This window comes from Zea mays, chromosome 2 (assembly GCF_902167145.1).
Source record: "Zea mays cultivar B73 chromosome 2, Zm-B73-REFERENCE-NAM-5.0, whole genome shotgun sequence".
NCBI classification, from domain to species: Eukaryota; Viridiplantae; Streptophyta; class Magnoliopsida; order Poales; family Poaceae; genus Zea; species Zea mays.
Window position 1 is genome coordinate 33,144,663 of NC_050097.1, and position 19,247 is coordinate 33,163,909.

General features: G+C 49.8%; 2 protein-coding genes across 2 annotated transcripts; both read right to left on the reverse strand.

The window, feature by feature from the left end:
• Window positions 1-6,836: 6,836 nt before the first annotated feature.
• On the reverse strand, window positions 6,837-10,164 carry LOC100216672 (DNA glycosylase superfamily protein). The gene is made up of 5 exons (NM_001309902.1): window positions 8,996-10,164; window positions 8,031-8,088; window positions 7,868-7,951; window positions 7,645-7,786; window positions 6,837-7,519 (listed from the first exon to the last, which is right to left on the reverse strand). Exons 1-5 carry the CDS (start codon window positions 9,477-9,479, stop codon window positions 7,118-7,120), a joined length of 1,170 nt encoding a protein of 389 aa, NP_001296831.1. The 5' UTR covers window positions 9,480-10,164; the 3' UTR covers window positions 6,837-7,117.
• A 2,740-nt stretch (window positions 10,165-12,904) lies between these two features.
• On the reverse strand, window positions 12,905-17,694 carry LOC100381441 (magnesium transporter3). Its single transcript, NM_001174280.1, has 5 exons — window positions 17,116-17,694; window positions 16,287-16,415; window positions 15,860-16,201; window positions 15,722-15,769; window positions 12,905-13,496 (listed from the first exon to the last, which is right to left on the reverse strand). The coding sequence occupies exons 1-5, from the start codon at window positions 17,674-17,676 to the stop codon at window positions 13,266-13,268; spliced, it is 1,311 nt and encodes a 436-aa protein (NP_001167751.1). The 5' UTR covers window positions 17,677-17,694; the 3' UTR covers window positions 12,905-13,265.
• Between the last annotated feature and the right edge of the window lie 1,553 nt (window positions 17,695-19,247).

A 19,247-nucleotide genomic window follows, 5' to 3' on the forward strand; every position in this document is an offset into this window, starting at 1 on the left:
GGACCATTTCCCAGGGCTGTTGGCGGGTACCGGTACCTCTTCGTCACCATCGACAAGTTCACCAAGTGGCCAAAAGCCACCCCTGTGGTCAACATCACCCAAGGTGCCACTGTCGCCTTCCTCAAGTCCATCATATGTAGATTTGGGGTCCCAAACCGTATCATTACGGACAACGGAACCCAGTTTACAAGTCGGATCTTCCAGGAATACTGGAGGGCATTGGCACCCAGCTCTGCTTTGCAACCGTGGCCCACCTCAGAAGCAATGGCCAGGCAATGAGGGCAAATGCAGAGATCCTCACGGGACTCAAAATGCGTACCTACGACTGCCTAAAGAAGCATGGTGCGAATTGGGTCAGTGAACTCCCCTCCGTCCTATGGGGAAACCGGACGACACCTAGCCGAGCCACCGGGGAGACCCCGTTCTTCCTGGTATACGGGGCCGAAGCTTGTCTTCCCCCAGAAATCATCATGGGCTCCCCTCGGGTCAAGGCCTTTGAGGAATCTATGCAGGGACAGCTGCGGTGTGAAGACATGGACCTTGTCGACGAGCGTAGGTGGCGAGCGGCCATCCGAAATGCACGGTACAACCAAGTGCTCAGGCGCTACCACCAACAGTTCGTGCATAATAGGGAGCTCAGGGTCAGGGACCTGGTGCTAAGGCGAGTACTGAACCGAGAAGGGCTCCATAAACTTTCCCCCAGCTGGGAAGGGCCCTTCAAAGTGACAGAAGTATGCCGACCCGGGTGTGTCTGCCTCGCCACAACCGAAGGAGAGTCCCTGCCCAACCCATGGAACATAGAACACCTCCGTAAGTTCTTCCCGTAAAAGGAAAGATGGGGACCGTAGTTCCCTTCTTAGCTAGGTAGCGTACATATGTAGCCAGTCCGGTAAGGCCCTTCCTTACTAAACCGACCTGTTGGTCTACGCTCATGGAGCTATGAAGAGAAATTTCACCCCACCCCCAGTTTTACCTTATGGTGGTCTTATTATGTCTAATCTAGCCACCATCATTTTTGTCTGACCCACCCACGTGGAATCCCTCCAAAGCTGGTATAGTGCATCCAGATTAAATGGCCAGGCCATATAACCTGGGGGCTAGTCCAAGGGAACGGACAATCGCCCATGAGGAACCGTGTGGCCGCCTGGCTTAGGTTTGGTACCCTAAGCCAACGTGCCCCACCACCCCGTGGCGGTTGTCTTAGTATCCGGTACTATGAATCCTGTTGGTCTGAAAACCCAAGGTCCGGCTCCAAAGGGAAGCCATGACCCAGGGGGTCTAGACACATGGATCGGCCCCCCAGCACAGGCCCTGTAGGTCAATATTACGCTGTGTGCAAGTCCAGGTCACCGACTCCTTACGTTTACTGGCATCCAGCCTCGACAAGTCGAGACTACATCCCAGAGGGGCCAAGTATCAGGGAAGAAGTAGACAACAACACACATAGCAAAAGGGAAGTAGCATACAGATAAGTTATAATGTTGCTTAGCAAGACATACTAAAATGTATCTTACTGAACCAAAAGTAGCATACAGATAAGTGATAAGCCGCTGCCAGCGGAACCCTTGCTTTCTCTCCACAGATCCGACTACTCATCAGTAGGATCTCGTTGGAAACACTGGGCCACCACATCTACAGCGTCCTGCACACTCCCCCGAGCGGCGTCTTCAGTATCGGCCATCGGACCGGCGATCACTGGCCCCAAGGAGATGGCCGGGTCGTGGCTCCGGAAGCACGTCAGGATGTATTATATCACCGCCCGGTAGAGCCTAGTGCCCTCAGCCTCCAAGCGGGTGCCAAGGATCTGATCCAAGCGTCGGAGGTGGTCAGCAGCGGAATCCAACACCGGGAGCGCGTCGGAGGTGGTCAGCAGCGGAATCCAACACCGGGAGCGCGTCGGAAATGGACACCGGCCGCTTCGACACTAGGATCGGGCTCACCCCCAGCGGCACCAGAGCCGAACTTGCCTCGTCAGCCCATGCGGTGATATGCTGGACCCCGATGCGTTGCTCCGCCCGGAGATCCTCTAGCGTCTTCTTCATCGTCTCTGCCGCCTGGGAAACCGGAGCCGCCTGCGCCATCTAGGCTACATGCGCGGCCTGCGCCACCTGGAACCAGCAGACCCGCTCCTCTAGTTTCTTCTCCTTCTCCTCCGCCTCGCGCTCGTGCTTGTCCAGCAGCTTATCTCGCCTTTCCCGCATCTCCTCCCTCCAGGCGAGCTCCTTCTCCTGTCGGATGAGATCCGATGCCCGCTCCTCCAGGGAGACACCCTTCACCCTGAGGTTTTCCTCGGCAAGAGAGATTTTGCCAGCCTTGTCGTCAAGCTCCTGCTGCAGCTTTTGCAGTGCCGCCTCAGTAGCGGTCTGCTTATCCCATTGCTCCTCAAGCATCGCATTGTAGGCTTTCAACTTCTCATGATATTCCGTGACGACCACCTCCCGTTGGCCCAAGTGCTCTTTCTTCTTGAGCAGCCTCCTCTCCTCCTGAGCAGCCTCCCGCTCCCGCTCGATCACCTTCTCCAGGTCCTCCCTGAGGTCCTCACGCCCCCGCTCAAGCTCGGACCGCTCTGAAGCAAATTGGCAGGACACGGCCTTCGTACGTTGCTCTAGCTAGGTGCTCCAATCGCCAAGACGCTGGCGCTCAGTCTCGAGTGCCTCCCACTCCTGAAGGATCGCCGCTTCAGTCTCCCGGAGAGCTTGGTGAGCGCGGGACAAACCCGAGGGAGGGGAGGCGGCGCTGTTTCTGGACCGGTGCCGCGCTGCCGCCCAAGAATGACCTCTGGCCCCTCCAGAACGGGCGGCGGGATGGAATCGGGCACGCCCCTTGTGGGTTCCACCGTCGTCGAAGGCATACTCGCCGTTGCCGCTGCCGTTGGGTCTGTCGTAACCGTTGGCGGTGCTACAGCTGCTGGGCGCCCGGCTGGTGCCTGGGGGGCCGGCGGTACTGCCTCGGCAGTACCAGCCGAAACCTGGGGGCCTGACGGCGCTGATTCTGGACTTCCGGCGGGTGCCTGGGGGACCGACAGCACTGCCTCGGCAGTGCCAGACGGAACCTGGGGGCCCGACGGTGCTGCTACCGGACCCCTGGCGGGAGCCCGGGGGCCCGACGACGCTGCCTCGACAGTACCAGCAGGAACCTGGGGGCCCGATGGTGCCGCCTCAACAGCAGTAGTCAAAGGTAGGTTGCTGGCATCAAGACCGACAGACACCTGCTGCTGGAAGCCAGACTCACCAGTGGGGGCAGCCTTGGAGACAAGGAGAAGAAGCCCTGACAGGCAAAGGACGGGTTAATACTCATCAACACGGTAACTAGACAGATGGGGTAAGGAGAAGGGGTACACTTACTTGGGACCCTGGACCTTCCAACGACCTTGGAAGCGAGACGTCCGCTGGCTTTGCTACTGTTCCCGTTGTCGATGTTGCTGCCCCTGTGGTGGTGGCAGGCCAGATGATGATGGTGGCGGCGAGACCGATGATGGTACTGGCGGAGGGCTGACGCGCCCCTGCGAGCCCTAGGCCGGGGAGCCAACCTTCCCGACCCTACCAGCTGTTTTCTGGCGCTTCTGAGAGAGGTCCGAATCAAGGGCCGGGTCCCCAACGAAAGACCCGTCGACACGACGCAGTCGGTGCCACCTCTCTCCCTCCGACCTCCCGGAACCACCAGCGGCGGAGGAACTGCTCGCAGCTCCCTTGTCCTTGCCCGAGGGACTGAGAGTTGCCGGGTGAAATCTGGAGTCGGCATCGGCGGGCCAAGAGCCTCCGCCCGGTATGTCGGGGATCTGAATTCCGCGATGGGGGTCCCGGCCGCTAGCCTAGCGAACCGCTACGCCGCTTTCGTCAAGGGTCGGCAGCGAATCCAAGATCGCTGTCCTCAACCCTGGATCGTCGCAAAGCGGGGGAATGCCTTCGGGAAGGATCAAGGACTCAGCAACGAAGGACTCACCAGTGATCCCCTTCACCAAGAGTTCTAGCTCCTCCCAAGATAGGTCGGTGCCTGGGCTGTGTTGGACCTGGCTGGGGTCGTTCATGCCAGAAAACCAACAGCTCAAGCGTGCCCTCGCCTGCAGCGGCGCGATCCGGCGCTGCAAGAAGTCACCGACCACATGCATCGACGTCAGACCATCGGACGCTAGAGATTCGATCCTGCCTAACACAGGCTCAAATTCCGGTGCCAACGGCGGCTTAGCTCTCCATTGCTTCTTCTCGAGCCTCGGTCCCTCACTTGGAAGCACGAGGCGGTCGCTAGCCTCGGTACTGGCGATCACCCATTCGGCCCGCCAGTTTTCCCACCTCGTGCCGCTGAGGGAAGAGATATAGGAGCGGGCTGAATCCGCCCTTGTCTGGAAATAATACGCTCCAAGATGGTCCTTGGCCTTCCCGGACTTCACCAGCACGAAAAAATGGCGGAAGAGAGAGGTGCACGGGGCCACCCCCACGAACATCTCGCACAGATGAGCAAAGATGGCTGCCTGAAGAACGGAATGGGGTGTGAGGTGCTGGAGCTGGAGACTGAGGTCCTCCAACAGTAACATGAAGAAGGGGGAAATTGGCAGCGCCAACCCGCACGAGATATAGGAGACAAAGAGCACGAACTCCCCGACGGCGAGATCGCCAAGGGGGGAAGCCGGCTCGGATCCTACAGGCGTGCGACGACGCGCCCCATCCAAGCAAGAGGCGCACGATGTTGAGCCTCCTCTCGGTCTGGTAACGCTCGGGATGAACCAGCGAAGCCATGGCTGCTATGGCGGCGAAAGGCAATGAAGTGTGAGTACGACAGAGGCACAGAGGACTCAGAGGAGGAAGAATGCAACAATTGAAGAAAAGTGCGAAAGCAAAACCGCTGGCCGCGGAATAAGTCCCCTTATCTCAAAAAGGGGTCTTCTGCGCGCGCCCCGACTCCACCCAACGCGCACCTAGTACTCATAGTGACTCGGTCCCCGACATGGGGGCCCAGGTCCACATGTCACGTACCTAGAGAACCAGGCAACCAGCCTCCGAGGGCGCAGAAGACGGGTCGTCCCTCCCCGGAAGCAAACCGTCACGCACGACCGCACGTCGCCTAGGGGCCGCTGAAAGATATTTTTGAGGCGGCAGCAATAAGACGCCCCACGCGCAGCCCGACGAAACCGGCGGAGGCGGGGGCCACGTACTTGCCTGCTATGGGAACAAATGGGGCAGGCAACACGACTAAAGACAGATTGGCAATCGTTGCGTCAACAAGTGCCCGGAAATGGCACGTCAGCCAGGCTTTGGCCCCACCTACAAGATCGTAGCCTCCCCTGAGGAGGGCCCGGGGGCCACTGTCGGTACCCTGGAATAGGGGTACCCCTTATTATAGTAAGGAGGTGCGGTAAACCACGCCTCACCCCTCCACGGGGGCAATCTTCGAGGCCACCAGGATCCGGACCCCCGTGAGGGAACGCCGGACCCCAACACACCTAATTGGGATCTCAGTGTTCCCCTAAGACGGAACCCGGACCCCTCTAGGTGAGGTCCGGACCGTCCACAACGAGATCTCGGGACGGGGAATATCCTGGCTTAAGTCGGGGGCGTATAGGGTTCCGGCACAGACATTTGTCGGAATTTTGTCAGGCACGCCTACTTTCCCCTGCCTGGGTGGAAACCCGATGCTGCCACGTGTCTGTGGCCCGTGACGAAAGCCGGAGAGCAGGGCCTGACGTAAGGTTTCGGACCCGTGCGATCTCTGCATTTATTGCGGAGATCGTGTGCCGCCTGACCGCCCTGCTCACAGGCGAAGTGCCGACTCGGCATTTAATGCGCCCCGTCCACTCTGGTGGCAGGCGTCGACCAGACTGGGCGGCATACCTGTCCAATCAAAGCAGTGGGCAGTACGCCCGCACCGCTGCATGCGCGCAGTGGTCATCATAACTTGGTCCATACCAAGGAACCTTAGGCAGCACGCCAATTCTACTCAGGCAGTGGATGTCAAGACATAGGGAGATAGCGCAAGGTGACCAACACTAGTTGCTCCGGGTGTTCCACCCTTATATCTCTGGGCCCGCATGTCGGGGTTCAGGGTCTCTTTGTACATGTCCCCCCCCCCCCTCGACTATAAAGGGAGAGGCACGCGACGTTACACACACGCAATCTTAGACTCGCTAAGCTCATACAAGCTCTTGAGCAATACAACTCACAGTGGAGTAGGATATTACGCTCTGGCGGCCCGAACCACTCTAAACCCTTGCGTGTTCCTGAGTTCTTCCTCACTTCAACGATCAAGCAAAACGCCTAAGCACTTCCTCATCTTAGGATTTAGGGCGGGTGCACTCCGCCACCCGGCCGGAGATTTCCTCTCCGACAGAAACCTTTATGTTAGACTTTATTTAGATGAGCTTCACTTTAAAAATTATAGCTTCGGTTTTCTAGTTTCATCGTAAAACAGCTTCAATAAATCAGTAAGGCGAAATTCAAAAGTTTTTGACTTGCACATAGACTCAAGCTTCTATAATACAATTGATTTATATGAGTTTCCTTACTTATTCTTGATGATTAGAGAGTGAAGAAAAAGACATAAATCGATAGATCATATAACTAATGGCATGATAGATAATTTTTGTACAACTTCACGAGAAAGTATGAAAACAGTGTTTTTAAAGCTCTAAAGGTAGCTTTGAAATTTTTATTTTGAAAAAATTATGAAACCGGTATCTAGTTTCTGGTTTTTAAGGTAAAGGTCGTGGAGACCTGTTTAAACAGAAGCTAAAATAAACTAGTAGACACAATCTACAAAGTCAAAACTTTTTTTTGTACCTTGGGAAACCAAGGTGTTGTGACGTGACACAAATGTTAATATTATTATTTTTAAATAAAATAGTCGAAATTTAAAATATTTAACTTCTCAGAATACGAGATAAACAATTATCTCGGGACGAAGGAAGCACCTCAAAATACGAGATAGACAATTATCTCCGGACGAAGGTAGTACATCGGTACCCTGCTGTCGTTCAAGGGTCCTGACACACCGAAGACTAAAAATTTTTCTAGCCTACATTGACGAGTGGAAAAACTACAGAAAAAGGTCGCCGAATCACACCTATACTACAGCACATAAAATACACAAACTAACACCATATCGCTTCAGCACCGCTCCTACCCCGCTATGAAATGCTGAGCTCATCGATAGTCCTGGAGAGTTCAAGACCTGAATCCAGCCCATTCGTCCCGTTCATCTTCTGCTCTGCCGTGCCATGGCTGCTATCACTTGAATTTGCTAGGCTTCCATCAGAAAGTTTAGCAGCGCCAGCAGAGGAGGCCGCGCATTCAGCAAAACGGTAGCAGGAGATAAGGTGGTCGTTAGTCATGCCAGAGACTTGCATGAAGGTATATACGACTGTTGGGCCGACACTGCGGAAACCCCTTCGAACCAAGTCTTTGCTTATGGCATCTGCTTTCGATGTTTTGACAGGCACTTGACGGGAGTACCTGAATCGGCTCAATATAGGTTTGTGGTTCACGAAGCTCCAACAGTATTTATCAAATGATCCAAATTCCTCTATGATCTGCAACGGCATGCACTTAATTCAGACAAGAACAAGTATTATCTAACAAGGGCTTCAGGTAAAGGTTATGGTGCTTGCTTTAAGAAGGGCAAGGTACATACACTTGTGATTTAATTCAAACAAACCTTGAGTATTTGACGTGCATTTTCAATAACACCACGCAATTTCTGTTCAGATAACAAGGAGCAGCTAGGACTTCCAGGCGCAATAATCTTCTTCTCACTTAACTTTGAAACCAATACTGGGTCAAAATCCATGAAAACTTCCCTGTGAACCATACGAGCAGATTACTAAGATTCCCAAACAAAGTAATGAGGTTCAGGAACATAAGGAAATGAAAAGAGATACCTGAATATGTCTCTCTTATTCAGAATTGCTGGCCATGTCAGTTCAGCTAATGCTCCTGACAGCACTAGCAGCTCAAATAACTTCCTGCAATTTATATGAAGCACTTGATTATTTAAAGTTGATTCTGTTACGAGGGGAAAAAGTAGCAGCCATTTCTGCATACTTGTCGTCATGAACAGGAACTCCCCACTCTTCATCATGAAATGCAGCATAACAGGGATCTGCAATTGTAAATGGTAAAAATCAAAAGAAATATTCAATAAACATAAGGTAATATAAGGAGAATAAAAAAAATAGATGTTCTAATGTTCTGTCAATGAAGAATGAACACGAAGAGGCGAGTGGCAGTCCTACATTGTGCCCTGAGTCTCATATGCATTGAAAGCTTGAAATATATAAGCTCATAAAGTTGATTTCAGATTGAACTATCACTTTTGGGTGATAAATGAGGAGCAGATTCAGATAACACAACCTACAAATAAAGAAATAATCTAGTTCATTTCAACAAGTCTATTATTGGGCAAACAGGTGAGAAAATTTGTCCACCTTGACCAAATTTGTAACCCTTATTAGCAGACTCAAATTCAGTGGGTTGCATGGTCAAACTTGACGTTAGCAAGGAACCTTGGTGCATAACATTATCACCTCCCATTTTGGATGCTTTTAGGTAAACTTTCTGAATCTTGAATAAATAAAAACTGTAGAACATGAATATATTACAAAAAAATCTGTAACCCAAATCTATACCTCCAGATCATTCTAACCTTCGGCACCGAAATGGGCCAGTTCAGTGTAAAATAGCAGAGATATTGCAATGTAAACACACAGAAATAGCATTCTTATCATTTAAAATTTTGGGATCTTAGCATAATGCTCATAGGAGAACTGAAGACTACAATACCCCAATCACAAACAATTGACATGGCTCCCACTTCCACTATGTAAAGCTCAGCTTAAATCAACTAGCATTCTGGATTCTGTCTTACTGAGTTTAGTTGTGCATTGTAGACCACTTCTTTGTCTACAAGAGAATAACTATTAAAACACTACAAACTGTTATACTAGACCAATTGCAGGTTACCCCTAATCAAATGCTGAAAACATGCGAGCAAAACCAGAAGCACGCACCGGTATTTGCTGTCACCCACGCACACCTCCTCTTCACACCAGCAGCATCAGTCTGGGAAATCAATCCACCGTCCCTTTCCAGCATGGAAAGGGCCTTGTAATCAGTCTGAGAGAGAGCCTTCTTCTTCCTAGCCCCAAACGCCGGCCTCCCAATCCGGCCCGTGGATGCCCGGCTGCAGAACGAGTCCGTGGACGCGTCCGAGGAGCAGGACGCGTCAAGAGACAGCCCCGAGCGCAGCAGCAGCTCCTGCCGACGCATCCCTGCGGGCGCGCTGAGCGAGGGCTGCAATGTGAGCACGGCTGCGGGTTTCTTCTCCTCTGTCGCGCCCGCTGCCGCGGCCACATCCCTCCCGGGCCTCGGTGAGGGCTTCCTGCCGCGAGCAGCGGACACCGAGCGCGTCCTGCCCCCCGTGGACCGCGGTTCAGAGTCTCCGCCGCCGCTGGACGCCGGCGACAGCCGCCCCCTCGCGCTAGCCCCGGACATTGGACCGAACCAGCAACGCCTTGCAAGCTCAAACCGCCCAACAGCCCCTTCGCCCTTCAGAACCCCAGGGCGAGCTAAAATCGGAGAGGCATTGCTGCGGAAACACCAAACTCGGGCCAAGGCAAGCGGCGGATTGCAGACAGCTCCCGCACTCGAAGCAACGCCTCAGCTCTTCCGCCGAAATCCGACCAGAAAACCCTAGCAATCGCCGCCAGGCCAGCCCGGCATTGCGGAGACACGGCTTAGAGCCCTCGATCCAAACCCCCACGGGCGGCAAAATCTTTCCCACCCGACGCCCCAGAGTCCGAGCCACAAGACCCAGCAGGAATCAGCACGAACAACTCCCGCGAGGATCGGTTCGGGTGCCCCCGAGCGGCGGAACCCGCGGCAAGGGCGAGGCGAGGCGATGCGGCACGCCGGCGAGCCGAGAGGAAACCCTAGGAGGAGCAGACGGGTGGGGGGAGCGAGGAGAGAGCCTCGAGCCTCGGCAGCGGGCAGCGGCTGCTCGGAATTTACTGCCGCTGGTATTGGTGGGTGGGTGGAGTGGAGTGGAGTGGAGTGGAGTGGAGTGGAGGACTGGAGGGTGCTCCGCGTGCCAGCCGTGGTGGTCGGCAGTAGATTTGGCTTGGCAAGCTACCTCTCGGAGTCTCGGTGACTTCTGTCCTCCGAGTTCTGACTTGGGTGGCTGGCTGGCTGCTGCCGTGGCGTCTCGCGTGTGACGCGCGGTTTGAACTCTGCTGAAAAGACAGGGAGAGGGACACGAGATCTTGGGGAATGAGACTATGTCTGTAAGGCTATGTTTGGATCCGATTTGATTCTGAAAATCCCACGCAAAATATCTCAAAGAGATTCAAACGGGCTAGATTTTAAATGCTACAGTGCATTTCTCTTCTGATATTATTTTTTCATATCATCATATTTCATCTTCTACTTTTTCATCTCCTGCAGCGGTTTCCTCTAAATTCTTCTCATATACCCACTACAACCATAAAAAACATTTTCTATGGCTGATTTTCATCAATTATCAATTGTTCATCTACTAACAATTAGAAGGAGCCTACGGCTACACAACGGAGGGAGAGCGAAGGGGACGGGCAACTGCACGCTACATCCGGAGGGAGAGAGAAGGGGGCGGACGGCTAGGGAGCCTCACAGGAGGCAGGCAGCGTGTGGAGATACCCTTGTAGCCGCCATGTAAGGGGAGGAGGCGGGCACGTGGCTAGCGCAACGGACAGCCTAAGAGCAACTGTGAGCAGGGGATTTGTTTGCCGCTGCAGCTTAGAAGCAATTTTTTAGCAGTATATAATTTCAAATCATAGCGAGATTTGTGCAGAGATTATGTTCTTGCTGCTGTAGGCGTATTAAATAATAGCAAGCCTGGTGGCCCATACACCCGTGAGAAATTGCAACTCTTGTAATGACTAGATTAGTCAGTGTACTTTTTCCACCCGAAAAAATGGCATTGCTTTATTCTGAGCCTCCAAATTTATATTAAAAACAGTATTTATATTGTAAATAAGTGTTATTATGTTTATTAAGAAATACAGTTTTATGTAACTATTTTCTATAGAAATGTTAATCATATCTAAAATAGTTTGATAACTCGAGATAAAAACAGAGTGCGGTTCCTTTTTTTATTTACGTGATCAACAACAGCAACGATACATTAGACTATTAGAGCATATTAGAGCAAGTATAAATGGTGTTATAGAGAAAAGAGGAGAGAAGAAAGGGTATGAGCGAACTATAAGAGCAAGTATATTAACAGGCTATAAGAAGCCTAAATGTTGAGTTGAAGAAGAGAGAAAAGGAGAGAAGGAACAAGCGGGTTGTTATCTACTTATCTTAGGCCCGTTTGGTAGGGTTCTACCTTCTCTAAAAACGGTTTCAGCTCTAGCTTCTCAAAAGAAGTACCTCCTCCGCAAAAGCACGTGTCTTTTTGTAAATTATTTGGCAAAGCAGCTCCTTTTGTACCTTTTGATTTAGTGTATGAGACAACAAAATTATGGTGAAAAAATATCATCGTTGAAAATTTATGGTGAAAAAATAGAGTCAAAACGCACCGTACTGTTGAAAGCAAGACAGTGCAAGACACGAATGGAGCTAGGGTTGGGAATTGGGATCAGGGGAGGCGTGCTCGTGGCCCGCCAATGACGAAGACAGTGCGACGCTTGTCTGAAGATGTGAAGACGTGCAAGTCCAAGAATATATGTGGCGGAGAAGATGCTGCGGGAGCCATAATTTATGGGGTGTTTGGTTTGAGTAATGAGTTAGTTCATTATCTTCTCACTTCTGACTTTTTTGTTTAGTTTGTGGAATAGAGTGAGTTAATACATTACCAACCCATTCCTCATAGTTAGTTAATTAGTACTAATATGTGGAATGGAGTCATCCCACTAAATTTGAGGAATGAACTCATGATGCACCACTTCATTTTGGATGGAGTGATTTCTCAAACCAAACACCCCATTAGAGCTCCAGCTTGTGAGGCCAAAACCGGCTCTGCTCCTTGGACAGAGCCGTTTTCAAGACACCGTTTGGGAGGGCTTCGGCAAGGAGCTAGAGCCAGAGCCGGCCAAGAGCCCTTTCAAATGGGCACTTAGTATCCGTTTAGACACGAGAAAAAAAAAGCTTACGATGATGACAAGTAGATCATACATTAATAATTAAGAGCTAACTATTACACCGTGAACTATAAAAGGTTAGCTGCAACAATTCTTCCTCTAAACTAGCAATCAGCTTATTAGCCTTTACTATTTGTCCATCTAGAGATTGACGAGGCTATCACCGTCTGAGTAATAATGAATAAATACCGGACCCTGTCTGAACTTAGGGCAAGCACCGATTGGACCACTTTCGGAGTTTTTACTGTGCAGTTTGACCCGATGGGTCAGCAAGGACTGCTGCCTGCTGGGTAGATGCACCGGGTGTTCCTGCACCGAGGAGGCGCACCTCCGCGGCAGTGGACCCGGTAGAGCGGAGCTGGAGAACTCGGTGCGCCAGCACACTCGGAAACACAGGGCCCCGGTACAAACGGAAAATCGTCTGCTTGTGGTCTATCTGCTTCTGCTCGCATTTTTCTCCCCGCGTGTAAGCAAATCTCAGAACAACTGAACAGAGGTGGCTATCAGCAAGCAGCGAAGCGATCGCTTTCTCGGGGAAGAAACGACAGTCATCCATGCTGGTGCTGGTCCCTCCCAAAAAAAAACGCACCAATGGAAATGTGTTATGTGCCAGTCCAGTCTGTGTACGCATTCCTTGTGGTTAGCAGGGAGCAATGGCAGCTTCAGTTCAGACCCAAATTGTTTATGCCCCGTACTGGTGACGAAGTGCATATTCACGGTTGCAGCTCAGGTGTACAACTGCTGCCGCCTGCAACCACGCGCCGGCATTGCTCTCCCTCTCTTTATCACGTGAAGGCAATTAGGCAAAACTCCTGGGTACCACTGGTCACCACAGCAAATGGAAAACAAGCCAACAACACGCACCGCAAGGGAGAGGAGAACAGCACTGATCTGATCTGTTGGGCTCCTTCCCCTCTTCCGGGGCCGAACAGTGTCACATGCAGTACCCACTACCCAGCAACAACAATAATACAAAGTGTACAGCAGACCGGTGAAGCTACACACGATCAGCGGCGTGAGCTTAAAAAGGGAGAAAAGCTCACGTGAACAGACAGCGCATTTCGAGAACAATGCATGTACAATTGCCGTACCCAGTCTCATACGTACGCTGCTGTCTGGACTCTGGTGACAGGGCGAGAGAAGAGAAGCTTCAAGCTTTCACCTACAAGGGGAAAAACCTCCTCTTCTTGAAGTACCAGATGAAGCAGCAGAACACGACGGCGCCGCAGACCCCAGTTATGGCGAGGGTCCACTCGAACGCGTGCGGAACCGAGAACAGAGGGACCTCGAAGTTCATGCCGAAAACCCCCGAGACCACCCCGAAGATGGCCACCACGAACGTGGCGGTGGTCAGGAGCAGCTCGAATTGGATCAGCTGGTTCCGGACGTTATCCTGCAACAGCCAGCATCTGTGAGCATCTTTGTTTTTTCTGTTACAAACGACTGGGGGGGGCAGGGCAGGGGCACAAGTTGTCACACAAATAGGCCAGAGAAAACGCCGCATCTCCCTCGTTCACGGAAACGTGTTATCGAACCTTTCCAGCCTACTATCCTAACCTATCTATGCAAGGAAAGATGGTTGCAAAATGTTGGCCAGCACCACTCACTGTTACTGCTTATCAACCAAGATTAGTATGTTGTTCTGCACAAAGTCATTGCAGGGTTCCAGATGCGTTTGATGTTTAGCAAAGGCAAGCTTTTCAAATTTCAAGTTGTAGAACCTCTATATGCCCAATCTTAAGTATAGAGTCCACTGCATTGTAATTGGATTCTGCAATCGAAACTAGTACCCATTCTCACACGAGTCGGTCCCTAATGGCCACTACTCCCTCCGTTCCAAATTGAAAGTAGTTTTGCCTTTTCTAGATATAGTTTTTGTTGAGCGCCTAGATATACATTATGCCTACATATATAGCTAGAAAGGCCAAACTGAACGGCGGATTGGCTCAAATGTATAAAGGGTGTACTCAGTGCCGTAGGCTTCCCGCACTGTGCGGGGTCTGGTGAAGGGTATCTTTAAGCGTCAAGCCTTATCCGCATAATATGCAGAGGCTGGGGCTCGAACCCAGGACCTTCCGGTTACAGACGGTAGACTCTACCGCTGCACCAGACCCGCCCTTCATTGGCTCAAATGTATGATGTGGAAAAAAAAAAACAATAGCTACTAGCTGTGTTATGGCAAGTAGATTGCCGAACAGATTAGATTGGTCTGGTTTATTAGAAATGAGATATTAGAAAATAGAATTATTTGTTAGAAAAGAAGAGTCCAAATCGATAAAAACTCTTCCTTGTTCAGGAAATAGAATTATTTGTTGGAAAAGGAGAGTCCAAATCAATAAAGTCTTCTCCTTGTTCAGGAAATAGGATTATTTGTTATAAAAGGAAAGTCCAAATCGATAAGGACTCCTCTTGGGAAAACAGGTACTCGAGAGATATAGAGGTCGCGTAACCAAATGAAGACAAGTAAGAATTAAGAAAGAAAATCTCTTCTCTCTTGCTCGGATGTGTGCAAGACCCCCCCCCCCCCCCCCCCCCCCCCGTTAGCCCCTTGTGCTCCATCAACCCTAGTCGCCGCCATAACAGGCTGTCAACTTCACAAGGTGGTCAAAAAGGAAAGGTTTTTGCCACACAGAAATATGAAAACCCATACGAATACAGAAAAATCGAAGATATTTTCAGTCGAAACCAAGCAGCCACCTGATATGCAAGTCAACTTAGAGCTTACCTAGGACCTAGGTTATAAAAAAACTTAGAGCTTATCTAAAGCCTCTCTATATGCCAACATTAAGCTCGTTTGCAATGTTGTAGCTCAACTGAGGCTCATGCTACTGGCCCAGATTAGGCTCAAAGTCACATCATCATATCAGACTGTATCCAGCAGTTCACTCATATGGTCACTCAAAACACTGTTTTGCACTGTAAACTGCACTGCTCGTAGAGTGTAGTTTGAATATGGGTATTAGAATGGGTAAGCTGCTAGAGATAGCCTCACCGAAACTTGCCATGTATATTCACAAATCCAGAGCACTTAACCTCGCTAAGTGCTTGTTTGGATCCTAGCACTAAAAATTAGCTGCCTAATAGCTATTTTTTTGCTAGCTAATTTTTAGCAGGAGGTTGTTTGGATCCACCTGCTAATAGGTGGTTGAACAGTGAGTTGAAGGTGTATATGAACTATTAGCAACTCAAAACCTGCTAATGGAACTAATAGTTAGCGGTCCTTCAACTAATAATTAGCAGTTTTATAGCAGGTCTGTTTGGATCCACTAGTACTGATTTTAGCTGCTAATTTTTAGTGTTAATGGATCCAAACAGGCCCAAAGTAGTGTGCCTAACTTTTCCAAGCCAACTTATCATGTCATTCTCAAAATAAAAATAAGCATTCAGTCTCGCTATATAGTGCACCTAACATTACCACGCTAACTTATCATGCTGCTCTCAAAAACAAAATGCAGCATTCAATCTTGTTTAGTAATGCTATCCAATATTCCATGCTAACTAAATATTAGGAGATGAATAATCATCTACATGCTTTCACACAGTTGCCCGGGAGTAGCATGCAGACAACTCTTCCTGCATCTACATAATGGGAATTTAATCGATTTGCGGGTGAATTACCAGTTGTATGTTGATGAAATCTTCTGTGTCATCAATATACTCCTTTAGCTGAAAAAATGTGCGAGTAGCAAAATTGTCAACCATAATAATCTGTAAAACAGAAACAAAGCTAACATATACACAATTCATAGTTTGTACCGAAGTCAACTTGCTGAGGGTGTAATCGATAACAACAAAGTAGGCCTCCAACAACATTTCCAGTTCTTCTATATTGTACTGGCTGCTATCTGAGCTCTTGAAGCTGCTGTGCCTGCTTCTGGCAAAACTGAATTCCTTCTCAAGCCTCCGAGTTGCAGGGGTTGTCGAAACTGGTGAAACTGGAGCCGATAGAGATGAACCAAACCCATTATGACTATTGCCAATTCCCTGAAGGTCCTCGTCATCTAACATTGATGCTTCCATTCTTATCTTCTTCTCAGTGAGATACATTTCAGCCATATCACCATCGTCATCCATCAGTTGCTCTATCTCATCTCTGACCTTAAGTGAAAAAATGGATTGGAATATTGAGAAAAATATTAAAGGATCACAGCAAGCAAAAGCATCATTATGACCATCCTTTTACCTTCTGTACTCTCCTTGTCAATGCAACCAGCTTGCTCTTTAGGCGTCGGACTCGTTCCAAGTTGAGGGTACTAATTTTTGCTGTCAGCTCATCTAGTAATGGGTAAGCTTCAGCCTCTAATTCAATAGCCTGGAAAAAAATGTGCAATCACTTTGTTTTTACTGATGATCTACCAAATCATTATCGGTAACAATTGGACATAACTGAAAGTACACAAGCTGATGGTGCAGTATGGATAAGTTCACTAAAAATATGTTAAGACAGTTTCATTATTAGTAAAATTTGGTAGTGGTAACTGGTAAGCAATCTGAGATGCAGGAATCATACAAATGAACAACAGATCAAGAAACACAGAAACTAACAGCTGATACATGGTGCACCAAATTTCAGTTATTTCACCACTGAAAAAACTATTACAGTTTTGATCGTAGTAATATAAAGCCTAATTTGGCTATTTGATAATCGACAAACATAATTTTTAAAGGAAGCTGATAATCAAGGTCAGAGCTTAATTCACCCTCAGATAACTTCCTACACAATCATATCACTCCACGGTGCCACCTATATGATATAATAAAACTGAAAGGAAATCCCATCTTCAATGAACAATGTGGATAGGAAGAATAAAACCGGACATTATGGCAGACTGACAGTGCTTCTCAGACATACAAAGTAGCCCAGTGAGAGGGTAAAATATTACGTAGGCGCGACTGGTCGCAGCTCACTTCGAGGTGGCGAACCGTGCAGTGTGTGCACGCGACATGTAGAGCAACTAATACTCTCTACTAGGACCCAAGACAAAATAAACTGATCCTAATAAGAGTGGTACCTGCGAGTCTAGGAAGGAGCAAGCGGCCTCCAGCGCGACCTCCAGCGCGATGAACTCGAAAGGCAGGTCGTCGGCGCGGTCGACGAGGCGTCGCTGCAGCTCGTCGACGTACCTCCTCACGGCCTCCTCCGCTGCGGCGCCCCCAGCGGCGTCGGGTTCGCGCAGAACGAGCGCCTCATCGGCGGTGATGATGCACCGCAGGTGCTCGAGGTTGCAGACGACGGCGCGCTCGCGGCCGAGGATGGCGGACGGGTAGACGAAGAGGGGGTCGAGGAGGCGGAGGTCCCGCGCGGGCAGGTCCAGCCGCCGCATCAACGCCGGCTTGGCGACCTCGACGGCCTCCGCGGCGCCCGTCGCCGCGTCCACGCGCACCCACGAGCGCCTCCCGCCGCCACGCCGCTTCAGGCCGTTGACGTCGATGGACACGCCGCCGGCTCCGCCACATGGGCCTCCGGCGCCAGTTCCCGGCGCGAGCGTGGCGCGGCGGTGGTGGGGCCCATTCGTCGCGGCGGCGCGGGAGGACGGGACGAGGAGGCTGTCCTTGAGGTGGCCCTGGTCCATGGCGTTAGCGAAGGCAGGCGTACGCGGCTGGTCTGGGACGGTAGTGACGTGTCAAGGGAAGCGCCGAGCATGTGGTGGGAAAGGATGGGATCATGGATCTCCCCGGACACCGGGGACCCGGGGTGGAGAGAATCGGTGGAGGCTGCTCAGCTTTCGCCAGCGCAAAAAAGTGGATCACCGTGGATTTAAATTTTATCGAAATATTAAACACAACTTCAAACTCTCTCTATCCCACTACTAACTGAAATATACGTAATACGTGTCAGCTCTTTATATTTTTCTTTTCTTCTTTTTACTCCCTTCCTCTACCCGTTGGTCCTTCCTCTCTCTATCGAGCGGGTCCACAAATTTTGAAATTATAGAGCTAGCGTTTAGAAAAAAAATGAATTTAAATCTGTTTTTGATAAATCTAGGACTTATAAAGCTCTATCAAACTAATCTTGTTAAAATTATACTAAACATGCGTTGTATCTATATCTCTGCAATTCATGGTTGGCGAAAGCAACTTGATGCACATGTTGTCGTTCGATTGAGCACCCCTATAAGACCGTGAACCCTATTTAGTTTGTCGTACGTATATATATTTTCATTTTCCTCTGAAAAATGTACACCTCCCTTTTAGGAAAAATATAACTTTAATTCATCATATTTGTCGTGAAAGATGGCATTGCTGTCAACACGTGTAATTGTAGCCATGCCTCACGTCACAAATATACCTATGAACACTATACATTGTATGCTATTAACAACTACCAACTATATTGTACTGTGAGCATTATACAGTGTGTAAGTGTGTAGTTATTAGGATATTCTTAATAGAAGTTTCATTCTCATTAAATGATATGTCATCTAATCAAACATGATAATATGACATGCAATTTAATGAAGAGAGATATGAGAGCTTTGTGGAAGATGAGAAAGTTTTATGAAGATGACACTATAGATACATAGTTTCCTAGATAAATATTGACATAACAGCTCTAAAAACTATACTTTAAGGGAATGTTTGGGACTGGTTAACTTCAAGAAAATCTGCTCAGCTTAAAAATGTGTTGCCAAACACCCCAGCTTTATGGACTTCGCTTCACCAAAAAAGATGAAGTTGGGGCTAACTTCATTTTTTCATGAAGCTACAAAAAGGGTGCTTCACCATTTTTTTCTTTCAATAACCTCATGAAGTTATGGGGTTATTACCCGCCATTGCCATTAAAAAAAGTTCCGTTCTCTTTCTCATCTCATCTATTATCGCAGACTTCTCTTCTTCCTCATTCACGATGCAGCCACCTGGAGACGAAACCCACGAGATTGGTGAGGCGCGTGAGGGCCAACCTTGGCGCGACAGTAGCAGGATTCAGCACAACAGCGGTAGCCATCGGCATGGCCGCGCACATCCACCCAACGACACACATGGGCCTCCATGCTAAGAGCCATGGTGAGGTGGAGGGTTTCTCGTTGAGGACAACATCGGCACGACAACGAGAGGCATGGGTGCGGCAGCGACAACCATCGGCGCAGATGCCCACACCAGAGCGACGACGCACGTCGGAGCAGATGTCCCTACTGCGAGCCAA